This window comes from Callospermophilus lateralis, chromosome 10 (genome assembly GCF_048772815.1).
Source record: "Callospermophilus lateralis isolate mCalLat2 chromosome 10, mCalLat2.hap1, whole genome shotgun sequence".
NCBI classification, from domain to species: domain Eukaryota; kingdom Metazoa; phylum Chordata; class Mammalia; order Rodentia; family Sciuridae; genus Callospermophilus; species Callospermophilus lateralis.
The window spans coordinates 103,751,460-103,769,520 of NC_135314.1; the positions used below are offsets into that span (position 1 = coordinate 103,751,460).

Consider the following 18,061-nt stretch of genomic DNA (forward strand, 5'->3'; position numbering starts at 1 on the left):
AGGTATTTTGGTTTTAGCTGTTCAATAATTTCATTCACTTCTCCAATTTTAGTACTTGATTATAGCAGTGCTGATACCAAACCACATATCCCATCCCTTATTAAACTTATTTTTCCCTTATGAAACCTTGATTTCAAGCAATGACAATACTTGGAAGTTTCAGATTTTGCTTTATTTAGGTTCATGCTGCCAGTGTTTACATTTTCAATGGCTTTAGTATGATGCAAACTATGTTGGATTTTTAATACCTAATGAATGAGGAGTTAACTATTGAGGATATCTAGAGATTGATTGAAGAGCTAAGGCAAAGACTTGATTCAATACAAAAATTCCTTCTGAAAACTGTTTCCCAGACTATTTCTAGTAGCATAACTTCCTAATAAAATCCTGACAATCTGTTAGCATAATGCTATCTTGTGTTACTATGCTAAGTTTTAAATGGATACATCAAGTTTTAGAAATGTACAAACTCTTCCCTGTAAAAACTTAGAATGACTGATTTGCAAGAAAATGTTCCTAATTGCAAGAAAATGTTCCTATTTAGGTAATAAAAACAGTGATTGTCAGAATTAGTAAATTAAGTGGAATGCCTTAAGAATTTAAACAAGATTAGCTAGCCTTTCCAATGTAGGCCAAGTAGGGCAAGTCACCTACTCTCTGGCATTTTATTTTCCTCCAGTTTGCACTTAACAAAACACATTCTTACAATTTCCCAATATAGAGAATATATATATTTTATACAATAACAGCATAAAATAAAATAGAAGCGTTTTGTCATACAGTTTAGGAATATTTATACAACTCTAATTCAGTTTGAAGACTCTTCAGTATGAACAAGTTCAACAAAGTCCTTTTGATGCAATTTCCTTTGGGTTTACTGCAACACTTTTTGTAATATTGTATGTCTTGTAAATTCCAATAAGTCGATCTGAAATCTCAAACATGTTATTTCGAAGAGAAATTATTATGAACTGAGCATTTTTTGTTTGTTCCTAAAGAGAAAAACAATAAGGAATATTAAGTAGTAGCAGGTAAATCACATAATAAACAGCTAAACTTTCAAGTTTTTTTTGGCAGTGTAAGTTCAACATTACATAGATTGTTAACATTTAATCAGTGTGAGCTTAAGAAGAAAATATTGGAGCATAACTGTAGAAATCTAATAGAAAAGATCTAGAAGGAGACCTGGGATTCTAAGTGTGATTCTACTAATTTGCATCATCAATTTATTCTTCAAAATAAATAAATTTATTTGGTCTCCTTTGATACCAGAGGACAGGGAGTTAGAGAATAGGGATAAAAGCTCAGTAATAAGAAAGAATTTAAGGAATTCTATCTATATGTAATGTATATGGAAACCACAAATCTTCCAGAGTTAAAAAAAACAAAATCCACCATTACTTACATATATATAAAATGCAACAATGGACACATTTTTAAAATCAAGGGCTGCATCAATCTCATCCATGAAATAAAGAGGAGTGGGTTTGTAGTGGTGAAGAGCAAATACTAAGGCCAATGAGCTAAGTGTCTTCTCTCCTCCTGAAAGGTTGAAGATCTTCTTCCAACTTTTCTTAGGTGGTCGAACACTGCAATAATTATGAAAATCTTTCAGTTACATTACTTGTAAAGCTGAGGTTAAAACTTCATGATTTGTTTTCTATAACTGATTTCTACCACCTTTCTACTTGGAAATCTCATTTGTTTTTTCAAAAATATGAATTTTACCAGTTGGAACATATACCAAACAGCAGTTTCATGTACTGCTTGCTCTTCTTTCTCCTTATTCTGCATAATTTCTCAGTCTTTATGTAGATTGAAAAGGCTTGAAAATTAAAAATGTAGAAATCAGAGAAAGATTAAATATCTGCTATTTGCATGTAATTTATGCTGTAAATTGCCATTACATTTAAACAGATAAATATTGACCTTCTAACCAAGATGTGTAGATCCCACCTTCACATTTCTCAAGAAATGTCAATTTGGAGAACATGTAAAATAGGCCACAGGATTCTAAACTTTACAAACCTGAACATGATTCCTTCAGAGAAAGGATCCAAGCTGTCTACAAGCTCCAGTTCAGCATCTCCTCCTAAAGTAAGCATTTGGTAATTTTCCTTTAATTTATTTGTTATTATATAAAAACCTGCCATAAATTCATTAAGCCTTTGTTTTCGAAGATCTTCATAAGCCTGTCTAAAGCTATCTCTTTCAGAAGTAATTTTGTCCAATTCTGCTACCCGTTGCAAATACAATTCTTCCTGTGAAAAGATTGTGAGAAAAATATATTCAGATATAAATTTGAGATCTGAATTAGCATTAAAGGTCCTAATTTATACTAAGAACTAAAAGAATTTGCCTATTACATATAAATAGTCCATCCATACCTTCTTTTTATATTCTGCAATGGCACCGAGGTTTGGTTTCATTTCATGGCACTGGGCTTCCATAAGTGCAATCTGATTTGTTATAGAATCTGGATTCTCAATTGCTTTGAGATCCTCTTGGCTCAGAACTGAAACCTCTTCAACAGGACCGTCTTCTATAGGATGTAATGATATTTTTGAAATCTGAAAGTTCAATTTATATGAGAAAGAAGAAATGGTTCTATGATTCATTATTAGTTTTTTGTAATATTGGGAATTGAACCCAGGGGAGCTCTACCACTAAGCAATATCCACAATGCTTTTTGTGTAAGTTATGGTCTTATCAAGTTGCCAAGGCTGGCCTTGAAATTGCAATCCTTCTGTTATAGCCTTTTCAGTTGCTGGGATTATGGGCATTGGTCACTATTTTTTTTTTTTTTTAAATGAACATAAAAAAGTACAGTCATGAAAACATGGGATGAAAAAGTAACTGCCCTATACTAACTACTAAACAGAATTCTCTTAATATTTCTACTGGTCATTATACCCCTTATAAACCTGAAAACTGATTATATCACAGAATTAAGAGTCAAAATAAATTTCAAAAAACAAAACACCCCAAACCTTTTTTCATGAAAAATTGGTACAAAGTTAACTAATGGCAGCAATCTCATCTTTTTCTTAAAATTGTTTTTTAGTTGTTGATGAACCTTTATTTATTTATATGCAGTCCTGAGAATTCAACCCAGTGCCTCACACATGCTAGGCAATCACTCTACCACTGAGCTACAACCCCAGCCCCTGCAATCTCACCTCTTTTTGCCAATATTTTATTTTAGAATTATGTTCAGCAATGTGACCATCTATTTGTTCAAGTTTCAACTTAATACTAAGTGCATCTTTTTGAAGAGCATGTTCATTTTCTTGAATAACTTTTAATTCTTGAAGTAGATCACGATGTTCTTTCTGGATCTCTGGTAAGGACTTCTAAAAATCAAGAAGAACTGCTATAAGGTTATGATCTTCCCAAATAGAACAGATATATATTTTCACATTACAAAGATGGGAGTTAGGGGCAATCTCTCCCAATATCCCTTCCGTTTTAAATAAAGCACCTTAATTCACAGAAAAGCTGTAGTTTTCATAAGCTTAGTTATAAAAACTTTTAACCTACTAACTTACTATAAGGCACTGAGGTTATATATCCAATTCTTACCTCTGCAGCATTTGTATTGTTTATGACCTCTGTTGCTTTGTCCTCAAGACTTTTTAGCTCTGCTGTTAAGTCACTAACTTCTTTCTCAGTGTCTTTTATTTCTTTCTCTGTGAGAACGATCGAGTCTTGTGCTTTTTTAAGATTTCTAAAGAACCAAAATGACAAAAAAATGTGATTAATCTGTTGCTTCTGTAAATATACCACTGAGCCACATCCTCAGCCCTACCAAAGAACTTTCAGTGACATTTTTTTTCTCCAATCAGATTTTTAAGTTTATGGTTTACTGAATCATTCTTAGTTCTTATGCATTTATAAGTACCTATGGAATCAATTATTTTACCACACTCAATATATTAATAAAACTTCTTTATATAAACTTCTATTGTCATCAAATCTTTGACTATCATGTCAAGTTATCTATTAGATCATCAAGCATTTTTGTCAATTTCTTAACAGATTTAGAGATTCTTCAATCTCTTAAGCATTCTTTTTTTGGGGGGTACAGGGGATTGAATACAAGGATGCTTTATCACTGAGCTACACTACCAGGCCTTTTTATTTAATATCTTGAGACATGGTCTAACAGAGTTGAGGAGTCTGGCCTTGAATTTGCGATCCTCCCGTCTCTGTCTCCCATGTCATTGGGATTACAGGTATACAGCACTGTACCTGTGTTAAGCATTCATTTGCTCCTAACAATAAACAAGTGGTTTTCCTGTTATCTTTGAAGAAAAGACAGTGGATTAACCAGATTATTCTGATAAAATGAAATAGCTGTTATAATCTCAACATTTTATGTATATAGTATTTTAAGTATTTCAATACTTCAAACTAAAATTCATGAATGGATAAAGATCCATTTTTTGTTAGTTAGGATGATAGAATCCTCCAATTAAAAATTTAGGGACTGGGGTTGGAGTTTCTCAGCAAGAGAATACATGCATAGCAGGTGTGAGGCCCTGGGTTCCATTCCCAGCAATACACACATATTGTTACCAAGACAATGTTGCAAAAAGACCCCATTCTTACCTCCTATTTTCTTAAGGCGAAATCTATTTAAGTTACATCTAATTGCCTGAAGTAGATAAACAAAACTTTCATGTCTAATGCCCTTCACAACTATTGGAGTCACACAACTCCAGCCCCTCAAAGCATACCTGTTTATTATTATTTTTTTTTTAAAATTGGCTATATAATCAATGTTCATTGTAAATTTTCACTTACTGAAGTCCTGCTAGGTAAGAACAAGTCAGATTTAGTAAGTAACAACACAAGAAATACTTAGTGGAATGTTATATTTAAATATAATCCCCTTTCCAATGTGGAGGTAGAGAAAAAGAGATAGGGCAGTATGCATACTCTACCTGTCAGCAGTCTTGATTGCAACTTGGGCTTTAGTAATAGTAGAAGCACATTCATCTAATTGCTTATTTATTTTGTCAAGTTTATCTTGTTGGGCCTGGAGTTTATGGTTATTAATTTCTACAATGAGACTGTGTAACCGTTTAACTTCAGCTTCAACTTTGCCAGCTTTCTCAGCCACATCATCGTATTCTAAAATTAAAAAATAAAAGAGTTTACTTCATATTTCTGTGCTAATGACCTAACCCTGATGCGTGATAACAAATTTTAAGACATTTAGGAAAAAGTATTTAAAAAGCCAGAACACCATGTCATTCATAACAAATGCACAAGCTTAAATTCTCCACTTAAGCTGGGAACACAAACATTGATTTCTTTTTTGGGGGGTGGGGTAAGAGGGATTGAACTCAGGGGCACTCAGCCACATCCATAGCCCTATTTTGTATTTTATTTAGATACAGGGTCTCACTGAGTTGCTTAGTGCCTCACATTTGCTGATGCTGGGTTTGAATTTGTGAACCTTCTGCCTCAGCCTTCTGAGCTGGTGGGATTACAGGTATGTGCCACTGTGCCCATCCCATTTCTTTCTTAAAAAAAAAAATTATTTTTTAGTTGTAATTGGACACAACACCTTTTTTTAATTTGTTTTCATGTGGTACCAAGGATTGAACCCAGGGCCTTGCACGTGCTAGGTGAGCGCTCTACCACTGAGCCACAACCCTAGCCCCCATTAATTTCTTAATGGCTTTACACTCAGGTTGCTATTTTCAAAGATCTCTTCAACTTTTTCTTAGGGTACTTCATTGACTACTGGTTTCACATTTTTTAGCTTTTAGACGAATGTGTAAACTTGTCTGGTTAAAATATTGTGGTTATTTTCCTTTGCTAACCTAACTTGTTCTTCATAATAAAATGGAAGGATATAAGATGAAGTGGTACTTGCTCTTATGGTTAAGAAGGGTAAACATTTCCCAGATTCTTGTGTACCTAGGGTTTAGACAATATTTAGGTCCATCCAATCAAAGCTAGTTGTGTAACTTGGAGGGCACAAATTGTGAACTGGACATGTTTCTGTTGGAAGCAGTCACAGAGAAGTCAGGATTTCTTTTGTAAGGGAGTTAAGAGATTCTGGTGGTCAGTCAATAAATTTTATGAACATTGCCAGGTAGTAAGTGTGGATTCTGTTCTCCACACTTGAATCTTAATCACTATCCAATACAGGAAAGTTAAAAGTGGCAAAAAGGTGGGAAATTGAAGCTACCAAGAATATTCGTGTTTAGGAAGGCAATCAGAAACAGATCCTCACAAAGCTCCTATAGGTATAGAAAAAAGAAAAAAGATTTGCTGAGAGAAAAGGAGAGTCTTAACTATTTCTTTCGTTTGTTTATCCTGTTCAGTAGGTGGTAGAATTTCAAAACTTCTTAACTTTTTCATTTCTTTTTTTCAATGGTGCTGGGAGTCTAGGCCCTTGAGTAAACTAGACAATGATTCTACCACTAGCTAGGATCCAGAGCTCTCATTTCTTTACCGTTATATATTATATTACCAGATAAGCTTAAAACTCTATCTTTTAGCCCATCTCTAAGTTAATTCCAACATCCATAGTTTTTATTTTCTGAGATCACTATTTGGCTCTTAAAAAATCCTCCTGTTTCTTTCTTCCTAAGGACATTATAAACATCTTATATATTGCTTACACTGGCATTTCCTTTTTACAGACCTGAGTAACTGCATTTGTGTTGATGGAATTACCTTACTTACAGTGATGACCTTTGTGATTACACTATTATTAGGATCCCTCTGTGCTCAGCTCACTTGTGGGTAGAGCATAAGCTGCTTTGGGGGCCATTGCCACCATGACATTGACTGAGGGATGGGTCAAGTATGCAGCCTAGAAAGTTTCCATCCCTAATCAGCCTCCATGAGATTTTTTAGAAGGAATCTTGTTTCCAAGTACCCACCATGTATTTGTTTTTAAATATCTATAGTAATATGTCCATTAGAAGCAGAAAACTCTAGCCTGTAATTTTGAAGATGCTATTCTGCATTTAACAACTTATCTAAAAAATAAGATGCTTGTAAAATTAAAGGTTTATCTAGCCATTTATTATTTCAAAACATTGACATGAGCAACTAGTTATGAGTCACCACCTATTGCCTGAATTGCTGCAATAACACCAATTTCTCTGCTTTCATATTGTCGCCTTACCCAGAGACAATTTTTTTCCCCAACTTAAATTTCTACCAAATTAGCTATTGAATCTTAACGTTAAGCTTGTAGAAATGGGTCTTCCATATCAGATTAGAGTCTACTGATAATACCCAGCATTTCTATGAGAGGAGATATATAGAGTACCTAATAAAGTTAAATATTATCTTTTTCAATTTATAATATAACAGATTCCTTCAGCTTTCCTAAGGGCTGTTATCAATGACATGATAAAAACAGCCACAGAAATAGTTATTATGTATGGGGCGAGGAGTCTGTCAAGTCAGTGTCAGCAAAAATGAATTCAAGAGAAAATAAATTCAAAAGGGTAAAACCCACCCAAAACACCAAACTGTCAGATAATGCCACTTGTCTTAATGGCTTTCTATTTCACTTAGAATCTTTATCATGGCCTATAAAGCCCTTGTAGATATAGAGTTCTCCATCCTTGAACACTCTACTATACTCCTCAGGGCTTTTGCATTTTACTCCTCTATATTCTTAGAAGGCTTTTCTCCCAAATTATCTACAAGGTTATACTTACACTTCCTTTGGGTCTTCTGCTCAAACTGTACCATCTTAACTGTGAACTCGTTAGAAAGAGGGATATTTTATATACAACTAAGTCTGTAGCACGTAAATGAAAGGTTGCCAGTAGCAGATACCAAATAAGCAAATGCTTGAATATTAAAAATGCACATAGGGCTGGGGATTTGCAGTTCAGTAGTAGAGCACTTGCATAGTGTTGTGGGGCTCTGGCTTTAATACCTATCACCACAAAAACAAACAACCCAACAAATTAAAAAACAAAGCAAAACAAAAAACTTAATAAACACAAATAGTATGAGTATAGGTGAATATCTGATGTGCACACTAGAAATGTCTGCTTAGAAATCTTTCTAGACAAAACTCCCTTATTACTTGGAGCATACAGATAATTGCTCTAATTCCCAAGTTTTTCATTTGAGATGGGATTTTGCTATGGTGCCTAGGTTGGTCTCAAACGCCTGAGTTCAAGTAATCCTCCAATGAAGCACTGGAGGTGGATATCATTATGTTTGGCTTCCTTATCAGTTTCTTGGGACAGTCAATATTTGTGTTCCTTGGTTCATGAACCAAAATGTAACAGTGATGCCTATTAAGGCAATAATGAAGGCCCACAGTGTTTTTCTGGAGCCAGTACCTAAGATGCTATAAGCCTAGAAGAGGTCTGTGGCATAAACTACCATTTCCTTTGTTTAGAGCCAACATGGAAACAGAAGCAGGGTTGTATTCAAGTACACAAACAAGGGACTCTTTATATAAAGGTTACAGAGCCAATTCTGCCTATGAATTTACTTTCTTGCTTAAAGATTTTATTTTGGCAGGATATTTACATATGCATATAGCACAAGAAGAAAGGTTGTTGTCAGCGGCTTGGGAGGCCAAGGCAAAGGACTGCAAGTTCAAGGACATCCTCAGCAATTCAGGGAGACCCCAAGCGAGACCCTGTCTTTCTCAAAAAAATATTGTTTTAATTTGTGTGCATATAATTTATTTCCTGTTTGCTTTTCTTTGAGTGATTTTATTCCTCCAAATCTATAAATTTATTATCTTGAAGCTTTCTTGTAAAGATTAGGACCAAAGTACATGAATATAAAATTTAAAACATGGGCTCTGGAATCAGATCATATCACATATACCACCATATGCTGTAGGACCTTAGGCATATTATATATAAAACACTCAGTGCTGTCAAACGAGGCTATGAAGACTTCATAGCCTTGTGAGAATTAAATAGTAAAAACCATAAAACAGGCAGTATAGTGCCTTATACATAATTATTTAACTGCAATTTATTATCCTACAATGCAAACTTAAAAAAATTTCAAACAATCGGCCTCTTTAAACAAACCTGTTTTGAAAGCATTGACATTTTCTTCTAGCAATTTCTGCTTTTTTTTGTCAGGGGCTGTAGCAAGTACATTAGCTTGAAGTTCCTTAACTTGGACACTCAAATACTCTTCTTGCTCCGATAAACGCTATAAAAATGTTTAATATTTAAGGTCAACATTTTAGCTCAGTAACAATAACACTGTTTTCAACACTTTGAATTTTTAATAAATGCTATTGAAATCTTTAAGAAAAGACAAACACTAACAGGAAAAGGGCAGAAAACATGAACAATACAGAAAGTAAAAACTGCCAACAAAAGAAAATGTGTAAACACATTATAAAGAGTAGTTAAAATGCCACTTTTTATACAGAAGGTAGCAAACTTAAAATATACTTAAGACTAGTTTTCAAAGACTTGGAAAAATAATTATTTGTATATGCTACCTGTAGTGCATGAATAAGAACCCATTTTGAGGGCAATTTGGGATTATACAACAAATGCCTTAACACTGTACATATATTGTGTAATATATTTTTAATTTTAGGAACTTAAAATAATTGCATGAGTGTGCAGAAAAACTTATCAAATATGATAAATTAGATGCTCTTGAGCAACTGAAAACAAAGGAAATTTATACTGGCTTGAAAAGAAAAATTTATTAAGGGAAGTAAAGTTAGTATGAAATTAAAATACCACATGCAAACATTACATGCACACTAAACATTTTGAAGATTCTTTGGCTCTTTTTCTTTTTTTAGGCAGTGCATTTTTAAAAATTGACAAAACATTCCACTTTCAAGAGAATGAAATAAATGGTAATATGTTGGCTAAGGGAATTCTTTTTTCTATTGCATACAAATGAAAAACAGGAATGGCTTTGGTGGGTGCTAATACTCAGGGAAATACCCACTAGTATTCAGGGAAACAAAATTATCCCTTATATTTAAAAATGGTTCTGCCAAAGTGCTGCAGAACTCCAACAGTTTTGCTCTCCCTCATATACAATACCTGGATGCTTGCAGTAAACTTTTCTAAGGTATTCCTCATTTCTCGTTCATTATGCCTTAATCTAACTACTGCTTCTTCAAGTTGTACTTTCTGTTCTTGGATTTCCACAGCTTTTCTAGAATCCCTTTGCAATTGCAACTCCATTTTATTTACCTAAAAAGAAAAGTATGAATAAAGTTCAGCTTTCTCTACAGGTCATTTCAAATTGATAGCAAAGTCAACTTATGAACAAAGAAAACCCCAATTTCTGATTTTAATTACTAGAACATCAAACAACGCCAACACTGTAAGCTTTGGAGATGGCCAATAAATCGTGTTGTAAACTTGCCACTAGTTCAGAATATGGAGGGTGGGGGGCTGGGAGAGAAACCCAACATTTTGGAAAAAGGTAACCAGCACATGAATTTACCATTGAACTATCTATCCCCTTCCCAGCCAAGAACATGTTTTTTTTTTTTTTTTTTTAAGAAACCAAAAAGAACCAATCATCAACCTTTTAAATTTTATTACAGACATGAAGAGGCCAGTAACATTGGAAAAGTTAGGGGAAAAATATGTTTTCAAGAAAGAAGTTTATATACTGTCCTGAGGGTGATAATGGAACTGGATATTTTTATATTTTCATCTACCTTTTGTGGAATAATAAGTATAGGAAAAAAATTCATTCCCCCTTTTATTAGTGCTAGGGATTAAAGCCAGGGCATGAGTTTTACAGGCAGGTGCTCTACACTGTGCTATACCTACAGTTGTCCTGAAAGAAAATGTGTGAACAGTAATCATACATCTTAAAGAATTATTCAGAAACAGAAAATACTGAATATTACACAATGCAGCAATAATTCTGTGATTGAACATTAAATATCAACTAGTAAGTGAACATTTAAGTGAACTACGAAATACCTGTACGATTTAAATATAATAATTGAAAAGATGTATATATTTAGCTTGTATTTTTACTTAAAGCTTTTTTCTTTTTCTTTTTTTTGGTGCTGGGGATGATCTACCACTGAGGTACATAAACTTTCTAATTAACATGTTTTGTTCTTAGAACTTTACATTAAAAACTCCCAACACCATATATAATTGTCAACAGAAAATTCGATCTGTTAACTTAAAATTTGAATACAGTTTTTAAAAACGGCCCAATTTTATAGTGTGTAGGTTTTATCTCAGTAAACCTGTTTAAAAAACAAACCACAAAACAAAGCCTGACTACAATTTTACATATCCTGACCTCCTCTTCAGAGATTTCCATGACCAATGATGAACCCATTCTTCCTTTCCTTACTTTGCTTCCACCACCAGTCATTGTACCTGGAGAACATGGGAGAGAAGCCATTCTTAGATGTCTTACCCATCAACAATAAAATTCAATGGCAGGGGGAAAATAATAAAAAAAAAAATAAAAAAATAATAAAATAATAAAAAAAAATACCTGACTGTTCTATGATTTGCCCTTTTAAAGTTACCACTCTCCATCTTTTATCTTTTTGATATGCTAATCTTGTGGCTTGATCCAAGTTGTCAGCTACCAAGGTATCTCGTAAAGCGAAGTAAAAAGCTTGGCGGATTTCCTCATCTTTTACTTTAACTAAATCAAACAATCGAGGAGTATTTTCAGGAGTTTGAATTTTGTTCATTTTTTTTGCCCATACTGTCATCTGAATGTTAAAAAAAAGGGGGGGGGGGTGTGAGGCACAATGACACACCACTTCACATCTATTAAGATAAACTGTAATCATAAAGACAATAACAAATGTTGGTAAAGAATGTGAAAAAATTTGAACTCATAGGTTGGTAGGAAATAGTACACCCGCTGTGGAAAACAGATGGACAGTTCCTTAAAAAGTTAAACATAGAATTACAATGACAGGTAAATACCTATGAGTGGAATTACTATAAGAGAACTGAAAACACATTCACACAAAATCTTGTATATGAATCTTCACAGCAGCATTATTGCCAATGCAAGATTTTTTCATAACCAGGTAAACCCAGAACCAAAAACTGGAAACAATCCTAGTGTCCATCTACGGTCAAATGGAGAAACAAATTTATCCACACAATGGATTATCACTCAGCAACAAAAAGGAATGAAGGATGGGGACATCCTACAAAATAGTAAGTGTCTAATGTAGCTATGCACAAAAGACCACATATCATTCCATTTATATAAAATGTCCAGAATAGATAAATCTACAGAGACAAAAACACTGGTTGTTGTTGTTGTTGTTGTTGTGTGTGTGTGTGTGTGTGTGTGTGTGAGAGAGAGAGAGAGAAACAGAAAAGAGAGAGAGAGAGGGATATTGGGTATGACTGCTAATGCCTAGGGGGCAGAGAAAATTTTCCAGAATTAGATGTTCATGGATAAACAACCCTGCAAATATACTAAAACCCACTCAACTGCATATTTAAATGTAGTGAATTCTACTGTGTGACTTAATATTATATAGTTTTGTTGAGGAAAAGTAGTTATTGATGAAAGTCAGAAAAACAAACTGCCAGTCCCTCCAACACTGAAATGTGTATTGCTTTAGTAGAAGATTCCAAGATTTTTTCCCCACAACCATGTAAAATCATCTTCAAAACTTATTGGTGTTTATTAAATAGTGGTAAAAGAAAAGCTAGAAAGAGAGAAAAACAAAACAAAAACAGTTGGCACAAAAAAATTAAATTATAAGTAGCTTAATATGAATACCTACCTTATCTAAACCTATAAAAGTTGCAACTCCAATATTTTGTCTTTTAAGGAAGTTTACACATTCTTGGGCTGTATCAATAGAATCAACAACAATGTAATCTAATGCTTGACAACAGGATGAAATAGCAACATCATACTTTTCATCAATGGCTCCTAAGTCCCCCTAATAATTAAGAGGAGGGATAAAAAAATTAGCACACAATTACCATAAATAAAACCTTAAGTGTGTTATTAAACCCAGAATATATAAAATTCTTATTTTAAAAAATAGGATAAAGTAGTTCTGTTACGTTTGCTTATCATTATTAGTTTTTTTCTTGGTATATATAAAATTATAATTATCTAAAACTATTAAATAAAAAACTATTATAGCAAAAATATTTAAAAAATGAGTTGTCACTCCAGCAAAAATGTTATTTTATATACAATGACCCTCTATAACAAATCTACTTTACCAATCGTCCATATATTCCTGGAATCCTTCCAGATTTTTTTTCTTGAATTATTGCATCAAGGACTTTCCCCCTACTTCGATTCATTGCTAAGGAACTCTTTGCTTCTTCAACTTTTTGAAAAAGATCATGAACCAAACTTTTGAAGTTTATTTCTTCTTGTGTAAGTTTTTGAAGTTCTTTTTCTTTCTATAAGTGAAAAGTTAAAAAAAATCAAACTCTGAAACATTAGATCCTAAATATGTCCAATTATACATAGATTTAATTGTAATGCTTCAATAACAAAAAGACCAAAAATACACACACGAGCCCAAACTAAGCTTTCATATAGCATTCAATGGTCTAGCTATGAAAAATGTGGTTGGGTCTCTCTAAAAAGGTATAAATTATTTGGGTTAATAAAAGGGAAAATAGGTACATTATGGTTCCAGGAACAGTCCACCCAGATGAAGCAGAGCTATAGCTATGAAAATCTGAAAATCCCAGTTTGGCACCCACCGTAATGTCATGTTTAAGTATGTCCTACTTAATTTCACTAATCAAAAGCAGATCTCAGAACAGGATCCTAGGTGTGTGTGACTGGGCTACTACAATTATGATGTGCTTTGTTTTCTGGTTAAATAAAAGAACAAAACGAAAGAAAGCAAAAAAAGGTATAAAGGGGAAAAAGATAAGCTGCCAGTAAGAGGAACTACAGACAAATGAAATTCTCAATTTCTCAATCTCCAATTTAGTTATCTTTTCTACCTGGTATTCTCCCCCACTTCTTAGCTTTAAATTATTTCTACTAACTGGTAAATGCTCAAGTTATAGATATAATTTTTCAAAAAATAAGGTGAATCACCAGGGAAAATAGAATAAACGTTGGATGTAATTTAATTTATATTAAAATTCTACATGGTCACAAAAGCCCCTCATGATCAGATTACTACAAATATACTAAAATGAAAAAGACTTAGCCATTTTCTTCTTCTTCTTCTTCTTTTTTAAGATACAGTTTTGCTATGTTGCCCAGGGTGGCTTCAACTCTTTTCATGACTAAATCTCCCAAGTAGCTGGAAATACAGACACATAACACCCCACCCAAATAGCATTTTCTATTGTCATCTTGCCTACTGAGGCTTTGGAGATTATAAAGTTTATGAAATTTGTTAGTCATCTTATTCACTCAAGGATTGGGGCCTGTGGCATACTGATGAGCTAAGCGAGGTATCTTCATTAATACATAATATTCTGGAGTTCCAGAAAGAGAACAAACTACATCCATAGATTCAAAAGCAGAATCTAATACATTAAGATAGTCTGCAACCAGGAGTGGTGGCACATGCCTGTAATCCCAGCAGTTTAGGAGGCTCAGACAGAAGGATAGCAAGTTCAAAGCCAGCCTCAGCAACTTAGATTTTCAAAATACAACATAAAAAGGTCTGGGGACATGGCTCAGTGGTTAAGCTCCCTGGTACCAAAAAGTTTATACATTCATGTTAAGGGTAAATGCAAAACAATAAGTTGTCTACGCTTGAGATTTAGAGAAACACTTTTGTTTAAATTATTTGCATGGAATTTTGGTGCTGATTACTTGCTATTTGATGCTTCTGAGGATAAGTTTCTTTTTATTTTGTGATGTTGGGGATCAATCCAAGGGCCCTTGCACGTATTAGCCAAGGTCTCTTTGACTGATCTACACCCCAGCCCTCGTTTTCTTTCTTTTAAAAAAAATTTTATTGGTGCATTACACATAATAATGGGATTCTTTATGCCATATTTGTAAATGCACATAATTTCCTTAATCTCATTCCCCAGTATCTTCCTTTTTCCAGCCCTCCTCCCCCACCCCAGGCCCAGTTTCTTCTTTTGAATATGGGATCATGAAATGCTGACCCCATTCTTTTGAGATTAGACTAAATGAAAAGATATCTATAATCACTTAGCTGCTGAGATTAAAAACAACTATACAAATCTACAAAGCTAGCTGACACATAATTTTTAGGCAAAATACAAAAGCAAAGATTTATTACCTCCTTTAATTCTTGTTCGGTTTGAGGAAGTTTTGCCTGTATATCTCCAATTGCAGCTTTCCTTTCTTTGAGAGTCTCAGAAGCTGCAATTAGAGCTTCTTTTGCTTTACTTAATTGAGACACTGCAGTATTATGACAACTGAGATAGATATCGAGTTCTGACTGGGCTACATCCATCTTTGAACGTGCTTCATTTACTGATTTGTTGAAACCCATAAGTTCGTTCTCTCGACTCTGTTAAAATATGATTCCATTAATTCTGAAATGTATTTATTTTCAAACCTAAACTGAAATGAAAACCATAAATTTTGAAGCCAATTTAAGAGAGGTGATTTAACAAGCATAGCATATAGAAATAAACAATTCTTATGAATGGAACAGACGAATAATTCATTCCTAGTCGCCAGTGTTCACTGTACATAAAGTTTTCCCAAGTGATCACATAAAAGCATCATGAGGTAGATCTCAGTATACTCATTTTAAGATTAAAACAACAACAACAAAAAATAATTCAAAGAGAAAAACATTGGTCTTAAGTTTAGATTTCACAATCTTTCCAGATTACCAAGTGTAAGAACTATTTGGAAAATTCTCAAGTGAATTTATATTTTATATTATGCTGAAGAATAAAGACATTCAAATCCTGGCTCTGACATTGGGTGCAAGGTACACAGAAGTACTCAACATACATTAAATAAGCAAACATACAAATCTACCATTCATTAAATATTCCATTATAAAACTTAACTACATTTGCCACTTAATGACACAAGTATTGTACTTATTAAAATCCAATTATCGTTATTTAGTAAAGTATGCATTTTACATGCTTAGCATTTTCAAAAGACTGTCTTGAATAAAATCAAAGCTAATTTCACCCTTCTGTTGAGTAGATAACACACACCAATGTGACACCACATGCTCTTATTTTCTTAATGAAATTATAAAATAACTTAAGAGGTAACATTTAATAATTCCTTACTTTCTAAGCACTTTATATAAATTTACTCATTTTTAATTTATCCTAAGTAGACGTTTTCTTTCTTATTTTGAGGAAGATGATCTAGAGAACTAACAAAGTGTACAAAGTAGAGATAGCAAGTGACTGAGCTAGGATTTGAACCAAGAATAAAAGTGCTACAGTATTTAACTATTATTCAAGAGCTATAAAAGTGGTGGTACATGTCCATAATCCCAGATACTTGAGAGGCTGACGCAGGAGGATCAGGTAGAAGGATCCCAAGTTCAAGGGCAGCCTTTAGCAAAACCCTTTCTCAATATAAAATAAAAAAAGGGTAGGGGTATAGCTCAGTGGTAGGGCACACCTGGGTTCAAACCCAAGTATTATTTTAAAAAAAAAGTTATTCTGTGTTTTGTAAGGACACAATTTTTATAGGTGGCCAACACTCTAGTTATCAAGGAGATAAGAAAAAACATTGATTCAATAGGCTTAAGAGTGGCTATATGCCAAAGTATTGGACAGTACATTTTTTTAAATCATTACAAATCTCAATTCTTTCATTTTAAAATGTGAAAGCAGAAAATAAAAGGGGAAAGAGTACCGACTGAGTAGTTTTAGGAATATGAGATTTTATAATTTAGCTTGTAGTATTACTACAGAAACAATCTTCAAGTTTATTGCCCCCTCACCCACCACCAAAATAAACACTGAGACAAATCTCACTTCTTTTTCTTTCTGAAGTCCTTGTGTTTCCTGTTTAAGGCTATCCATAACTTCCTTTAATTTTTTTTCTTCTTTCTCTTTTTCCTTCTCAAGGGAATTAGTTCTAGTTGTTGTCTCAGTTATGATATTTTTACTCTTGGCAGGTACACTTTTAAGTTCTTCAACCTGAAATTAGAAAACAAAGTTATAGAACACATTCCTTTAGGCTGTCTAATACTACTAATATTGACTGATTCAAAAAGCAGTTTTTGGGCGAAGGGCAAGGTTTGGTGGTAGAGCATGGGCTTAGCATGCAGAGGCCGTTGGTTTACACACAAGCATACATATACACGCACAAAAAAACCAAAACAAAAAACCCAACCAAGCAAAAAACAACTCCCATCCCCCTCCGCCCCCCAATAACACCCAGAACAAAGGAAAATATTTCCTGGGATCTCTGGGACTTTTCTACTTTTTTGCAATTAGATTTGAACTAACTGGCTTTGCCAGGTATTTTACCATTTATTCATTGTAATTTCAGTACTCTTAGTCTAATGGTAAAACCAATTCTATAAATTCCCTATTCATTTATGAAAGAAAAATTTTTCTGGCAGGGCTTTAAGTCTGTTTCCTATGTTTGATTTTAGACTATAAATTATTCTTTAGCCATAAAAATGCCCTGATCACATGGAGTTTTCCTTCATTGTAAAATATATCAGAAGTATTTCTACTCTATTCCCTCACTTCAGTCCTAAGATCTTTTGTAACTCTACCCTTTCAGAGTAAGCAGGCTGAACTAATATTTTATCTTATTAACGTCCTCTGGTAATAGTCATATGTCCACATTTTATGCCTAAAAAAGCTAGTGCTTCTATAATACACTTTGTTTATTCTATCCAATTTTGGGGTTACTCCAACTCCGTTATATTTGTTTATCTTGTGTACTACAGAAATTCAATATTCCCACAAATGATGCCCTCAGATAGTTACATAACCTGTTTTAGCTATATTGAGCATCAAGTACTTTATTAATAAAATACATTTGATAAATGATTATGAGGTAAAGCAGAGCCTCCACTGTAATTACTCTGTCACTAAATGAAAGAAAGTTTTTTCAGAGGGTTGGGGTTTAGGTGTCAGATCTATTAATATCCGATAAAGCTATGAACATAGCTTCAAAAATCTTAAATATC

General features: G+C 33.6%; 1 protein-coding gene across 3 annotated transcripts in view; it reads right to left on the reverse strand.

The window, feature by feature from the left end:
• Positions 1–179: 179 nt before the first annotated feature.
• The window catches only part of Smc4 (structural maintenance of chromosomes 4), a 32,532-nt gene continuing 14,650 nt past the window's right edge, over positions 180–18,061 (reverse strand). For all 3 annotated transcript variants that reach the window (XM_076867279.2, XM_076867277.2, XM_076867278.2), the window contains exons 10-24: positions 16,890–17,054; positions 15,206–15,439; positions 13,194–13,379; positions 12,740–12,901; positions 11,473–11,698; positions 11,272–11,351; positions 10,038–10,190; positions 9,048–9,174; positions 4,947–5,136; positions 3,583–3,727; positions 3,180–3,353; positions 2,388–2,570; positions 2,029–2,261; positions 1,406–1,589; positions 180–992 (exon numbers count right to left, since the gene is read on the reverse strand). In XM_076867279.2, coding sequence (XP_076723394.2) covers positions 840–992; positions 1,406–1,589; positions 2,029–2,261; positions 2,388–2,570; positions 3,180–3,353; positions 3,583–3,727; positions 4,947–5,136; positions 9,048–9,174; positions 10,038–10,190; positions 11,272–11,351; positions 11,473–11,698; positions 12,740–12,901; positions 13,194–13,379; positions 15,206–15,439; positions 16,890–17,054 — 2,595 coding nt within the window. In that variant the 3' untranslated portion in view covers positions 180–839. The remainder of the gene's footprint in view (positions 993–1,405; positions 1,590–2,028; positions 2,262–2,387; positions 2,571–3,179; positions 3,354–3,582; positions 3,728–4,946; positions 5,137–9,047; positions 9,175–10,037; positions 10,191–11,271; positions 11,352–11,472; positions 11,699–12,739; positions 12,902–13,193; positions 13,380–15,205; positions 15,440–16,889; positions 17,055–18,061) is intronic.